Source organism: Oxyura jamaicensis, chromosome 20, assembly GCF_011077185.1.
Source record: "Oxyura jamaicensis isolate SHBP4307 breed ruddy duck chromosome 20, BPBGC_Ojam_1.0, whole genome shotgun sequence".
In the NCBI taxonomy this organism is placed as follows: domain Eukaryota; kingdom Metazoa; phylum Chordata; class Aves; order Anseriformes; family Anatidae; genus Oxyura; species Oxyura jamaicensis.
Genome location: NC_048912.1, coordinates 15,496,816 through 15,502,207, shown reverse-complemented (window position 1 = coordinate 15,502,207; position 5,392 = coordinate 15,496,816). Strand labels below are relative to the sequence as shown.

The following is a 5,392-nucleotide window of genomic DNA, read 5'->3' as shown; positions in this document are numbered from 1 at the left end:
TGTATCGCCCTGTATCGCCCTGTATCGCCGTGTATCGCCCTGTATCGCCGTGTGGGGCCGCCTGTGGCTGCGTAGGGCTGCTCACGGCGCAGCGCCCCGGGAGCGGGGAGCCCGGGGCAGGCTCGGGGTAGCCGCAGGCCGGCCAGGGCCCATGGCGCCGTGTGGGGGCGCTCACAAGCACGCTCCTGGCGGTGCGGGGGGGGCCGCAGAGCCCGGCCCCGAGCCCCGCCGTAAGCCGCAGGGGGCAGCCGCGGGGCCCTGAGACGGGAGCGCCGCCTGGGCCGGAACCGGAACCGGAACCGGGTCCGCCGCGGGGGGCGGGGCCTCTCCCGGCACACCCCGCCCCCTCGAGGGCACGCAGCCAATCACCGCCGGGAACGCTGCGGCGTCACGACGCCTGCGGCGCCCCCCTCAGGCGTCCAGCACCGTCCCCTGTCCCCGTCCCGTCCCCCGCCCGCGGCCTGACCAATCACGGCCGTGCTCTGAGGATTGGCAGCAGGCCGGCCAACCAGCGCCGCCCTTTCCGCCGCCCGCCCGGCGACCGACGGCGCGACGGACCAATCAGCTGTCGCTCCCGGCGCGCGGGCGGTACTTCCGGCTCCGCCGCCCGTGCCGGTTCCGGGTGGCTGCAGGGATGGCGGCGCCGGGCGGCGCGGGGGGGCGCGGGGCCGGGCGGGGACCTGCGGAGCGCGCTGAGCGCCACCGTGCTGCGCCTGGAGCGCCTCGAGCTCGACCTCTTCAGGTGCGCGGGGCCGGGGCCGCCGCCGGGCCCCCCGCCGGGCCCCCCGCCGCGCCTTGACGGCCCGCCCGTTGTCCCCGCAGGGGCCGGCACCACTGGGTGCCCGCCACGCGGCGCCTGTTCGGCGGGCAGATCGTGGGGCAGGCCCTGGTGGCGGCCGCCCACGCCGTGAGCCGCGACGTGCAGGTGCACTCCCTGCACTGCTACTTCGTGCGGGCAGGTGCGGGGCCGGGACGGGGCCGGGGCGTGGCGGGGAACGGGGGGACCCAGCCCCCGGGGGCGCCGGGGCCGAGGCCCCGCTGAGCGGTGCCGCCGCCGGGAGGGTGGGGGGGGGGGGGGCGGCCGGCCCGGGGCGCCCCGTGCCCGCCGCCCGTAGCTCGCCCCCCCCCCCCGCGGCGCGGCCGCCCCACGGTGGAAGGGCTCTGGTCTGTCCCAGGGGACCCCACGGTGCCGGTGCTGTACGAGGTGGAGCGGACCCGCACCGGGAAGAGCTTCTCCGTGCGCTCCGTGAAGGCCATCCAGCACGGGAAGCCCATCTTCATCTGCCAGGCGTCCTTCCAGCTCTCCCAGCAGAGCCCAGTGCGGCACCAGTTCACCATGCCGAGCGTGCCGCCCCCCGAGGAGCTGCTGACCCAGGAGGAGCTCATCGAGAAGTTCCTGCGGTGCGTGCAGCGACGAGCGGCGCGCTGGGGGCGGCTTCCTCCGCGCCGGGGCTTAGGGAGGCGCAGGAACAAAAGCGGGAGGTGGAGGATTGCGGTGACAACCTGAGGGGTTCTCAAATGCGAGGGGAGTGGGGCAGGATGGGGCTGGGACCGTGCCCCTCCTGCCTCTCCGTGCGGGTGTCGGGGCCGACTCTGCTGCCGTCAGCCCTGCCCTGGGCCTTCCCAGGGCCGCGGGGCATTAATGTCACTTCTCCGTGTTGTCTGAAGGAATCCTAACTTGGCAGAGAAGTACAGAAGGCACCTCACCAAGATCCAAGCGGAAGACGTGCCGATCGATATCAAACCCGTGAACCCGCCGGATATATTCAGCACGGAGCAGCAGGAGCCCAAGCAGCTCTTCTGGGTGCGAGCCCGCGGCTACATAGGTCGGTACAGCCCGCGGCTGTGAGCTCGGGCTCCACCTCCCCTTGCTGCTGTAGAGCACGCTTGGGACGGGCTGGGGGGGGTCGTGGTTCCCTGCTGCGCCCCAGGCCTGCGGGAAGCCTGGGGCTGTCAGGGCTGAAGCACCACGGGGCAGAGCGTGACACGGTGCCCGTTTGCCACGTTGGGCCCTGCAGGCTTCGGCCAGGGGCGTAGCGGGGGCAGTGGGCGTAAAGCAGCACCTTGGTTCTGCTGGGGAACAGCCGGCCGTGGGGACACGGGGTTCCTGGAGCTCGGTGTCCCAGGACGTGCCCGGGGGTGTCCCAGGACGTGCCCGGGGGTGTCCCACAGCCTCGCGCTGAGCGGGTGGCACTGGCTCTGTGCAGGAGACACTGACATGAAGGTGCACTGCTGCGTGGCCGCCTACATCTCGGACTACGCCTTTCTGGGCACGGCCCTGCTCCCCCACCGGCAGTACAGCGTCAAGTTCATGGTGTCCCTCGACCACTCCATGTGGTTCCACGCTCCCTTCCGGGCCGACCACTGGATGCTCTACGAGTGCGAGAGCCCCTGGGCGGGTGAGTCCTGCCCGGCTCCTGGGCCCCGTGTGGCCGAGGCCGGCCCTGCCCCTGCGGGGACACAAGGGCTCACGGCCTGACGGGGGCTCTCTGCAGGTGGGTGCCGAGGGCTGGTGCACGGGCGCCTGTGGCGCAGGGACGGGGTCCTGGCTGTGACCTGCGCGCAGGAAGGAGTCATCAGGGTGGAGCAGAAACCGACCCAGAGCAAACTCTAGCCAAGGACGCTGGCGGTAGCGGTGGCACCAAGCTCCCTGTGCTGGGGGTGAGGCCGGCGGAGGCGCCTGCACCAAATTGGCTACGGGCGAAGGTGAAACCCCGGGCAGCAGAGGAAGGAGCAGCAGAGAATGGGCCGAGGAGCCCGGCCTGCCGGAGGGCTGGTGCCAGCACCTCGGTGCTGAGCTGGGCCTGCACGGGCTGCAGTGATTTCCACTTTCACCGCCTGTCAGCGCGTGATGGTGCTCAGGCACCCTTCACCTAACGTAAATAAAGCCATCACGTGAACGGGCGAGCCGTCCCATGGAGTTTGTCCCCTTGGCCCCGGGTGGCTGCATGACTCCGAGGGAGCTTCTCGTGGTGGGGCAGCGTCAGGGCGCTTGGCGTGGCTGTGCCCCGCAACTGATGGGGTCAGAGGAGGGGAAAGTGCTGCTGTGACACCGTCAGCTTCCCCTTCTCACTTCTCCTTACCTCCCTGTGCCCTCGTGGATGAGCTGCCGCTGCCGCACCTCGGCCTCCTCAGGGCTGGGCGGGAGGGGGGCCCCCAGCAGCCGCAGTGAAAGGGAACAAAGCCGCTCCCACCTCCGGGCTTGGGAGCCCTGAGAGCTTCCCGCTGATGGGTGCCCCTGTGCAGCAACGGAGGGGGAAGTGAAGCTGAACAGACACAGCAGGAGCCCCTGCTCTTTTTCCTACCAAGACTTTATTTAATAAAGTCCTTTTTTGTGCGTGTTGCTGGAAGCTCCTGGCCAGAAGCCTTCCCGTCCCTTTAACGCGGTGCCTGTGAGTGCCGGCTGAGCCCCGTCCACCTCAGGAAGCCCCCCGCGGCGGAGCGGCCGGCTCCCCGGCAGGCAGGGGGTGCAGGCAGCGAGCACCCGGCGCCGAAGGAAGCACTGACACAGAAAGTGCGTTTCCGAGGGGCAGCTCCCAGCCACCACACGTGGGTTGTGTCTCCGTGCCCCCTCCCGACCCTCGCTGCCCCCGGCTCCCGCCCTGGTGCGCGAGCCGTGCCGCCCCCTGCGGACCCTGAGCCCGGCGCTGCCCGAGGGGGCTCACTCGAGAGGCTCCTTGATCAGGCACTCCTTCAGGCTGGGCTGCTGCTGCAGGGACAGCCCGGCCTCCTGCAGGCCCTGCAGCCGGGCCTCCGACTGCCGCTTGTCCTTGCCCACCTTCCAGGCCAGGTGGACGTGGGCCTGGAGGAAGGGCCCCAGCAGCGGGTGGCTGTCCTGGGCCTCCAGCAGCTGCAGCGCCTGCTCGCAGCAGCTGTGCGCCTCGCCGAGCTCGTCCAGCTCCTGGTGGCAGACGGCCAGCCCGGCCAGCGTCAGCAGGAAGCGGCCGGAGCCGCAGACCCCCAGCCGGTCCTGCAGCCGGTACGCGTTGGCCCAGGTGGCCAGGGCCTCGCGGTACATGCCGGTGCAGGTCAGGCGCTGGGCGGCCCGCAGGTCCTGCAGGAAGAAGAACTCGAGGAACTCGGGGGAGCGGCGGATCTCGGCAATGGAGTGCAGGTGGGACAGGAACTGCTCGAAGGCTCGGCTCCGCTTGGCGATGGTCTCGGCCGTGAAGTTGCGCCGCAGCCTCTTCCTGGGGAAGGCGATGCCGGCCATGTCGCAGCCAAAGCGGCTGCGCAGGCGGCGGTTCAGCCGCTCGAAGTCTGAGTAGCGCCGGGCAATGGTGGCGGGCGCCTTGTCGAACTGGCCGGAGCGGATCAGGTAGATGGTGTAGAGCTGCAGGCAGGGAGCCGGGGGTCAGGGGGGTGCCGTGGAGCGGGACACGGCCTCCTGGTGGGGCCGGGACAGAGCCAAGCGCACGGCAGCACAGGAGCCGCTGGGACAAGGACAGGGACAAGGACAGGGACAGGGACACGGTGCCCCCGCCGCCCTGCCCCGGGGCAGGGTTTGCCCCAGCAGAGGGAGCAGCCCGGACCAGCCGGCTGTAGTTACCTGAGGCTCATCTGAGCCGCCAGCACCATCAGAGCAGCACAGGGAGAGACAGAGAGAAATCAGCGCCCACCCGCCCCGGGACGCCCGGCCCGGCCGCAGGGGGCCCCGCGCCCACCCCACGGCACGGCCCCGGCCGGGGCGCACTCACCACGTACTTGGAGGAGCGCTCGCTAACCACGCTGGCGCTGGTGACTTCGAAGAGCAGTCGCTGCGGCGCGAGGCTGCTCCGTGACTTCCTCCACAGCTCCTGCAGCTGGCGGGTCAGCAGGCTGCCGCCGGGGGGCTTCGCTGCCGGGTCCCACTCTGCGTGGGGAGAGGGGCTCAGGGGGGCACCGGGCAGCCCCGGCCCCATCCTGCCCGTGGGGCACGGCAGCACCGCGCTGTGCCACCCCAGGACACCGGGTCCCGGCACCTGCCTCCATCCTCTGTGCCCACGGCCTCCCCCGTGGGCTCCGGCAGCTCCCCCGGCTCCTCGCCAGCGCCGTCCTCCTCCTCCTCCTCCTCCTCCTCCTCGTCCTCGTGGCTGGCGAAGCTCAGGGTGCCGCTGAGGCGCGTGGACAGCCCCTCGGTGTCGTCCTCCAGCTCCGAGCTCTCGGGGCAGTCCTCGGCCTCGCAGCCGTCGCGCGCCCGCTCCTCCCTGCCGCCTTCGCTGCCCAGCGCGTGCCGCAGGCGGTGCAGGATGCGGGCGGCCATGCCCGCGGCCCTGCGGACGGCGACGAGGGCTCAGCACCGGCCGCCGCCGCCCGCCGGGACGGGCAGCGGGGCACGGGGCGGCTCCGGAGCGGCGGTGGTGGGACCCGGCCCCCACCCCCCCACCCCCGCCGGCGCCCCCCCGCCCCGGGA

At 72.1% G+C, this 5,392-nt stretch overlaps 3 protein-coding genes across 6 annotated transcripts in view; 1 reads left to right on the top strand and 2 right to left on the bottom strand.

Annotated features, from left to right (window-relative positions):
• Positions 1-673, bottom strand: part of PCIF1 (PDX1 C-terminal inhibiting factor 1) — a 27,854-nt gene extending 27,181 nt beyond the window's left edge. The window contains exon 1 of the mRNA XM_035343783.1: positions 640-673. The gene's annotated coding sequence lies outside the window, so the exon portion shown is untranslated. The remainder of the gene's footprint in view (positions 1-639) is intronic.
• On the top strand, positions 657-2,911 carry ACOT8 (acyl-CoA thioesterase 8; the record flags this gene model as incomplete). The annotated part of the gene is made up of 6 exons (XM_035344166.1): positions 657-742; positions 823-959; positions 1,176-1,401; positions 1,669-1,826; positions 2,208-2,399; positions 2,496-2,911. Coding segments are annotated over 6 exons (918 nt in total), but the record flags the coding sequence as incomplete, so codon positions are not given.
• A 382-nt stretch (positions 2,912-3,293) lies between these two features.
• On the bottom strand, positions 3,294-5,374 carry SNX21 (sorting nexin family member 21). 4 transcript variants are annotated; one of them, XM_035343790.1, is made up of 3 exons: positions 4,939-5,374; positions 4,698-4,852; positions 3,294-4,190 (listed from the first exon to the last, which is right to left on the bottom strand). In XM_035343790.1, exons 1-3 carry the CDS (start codon positions 5,240-5,242, stop codon positions 3,420-3,422), a joined length of 1,230 nt encoding a protein of 409 aa, XP_035199681.1. In that variant the 5' UTR covers positions 5,243-5,374; the 3' UTR covers positions 3,294-3,419. The 4 variants fall into 4 exon arrangements, with proteins under 4 accessions (XP_035199681.1, XP_035199682.1, XP_035199683.1 ...); XM_035343791.1 differs by having other exon boundaries at positions 4,966-5,374; XM_035343792.1 differs by having other exon boundaries at positions 3,560-4,333.
• Positions 5,375-5,392: the final 18 nt, after the last annotated feature.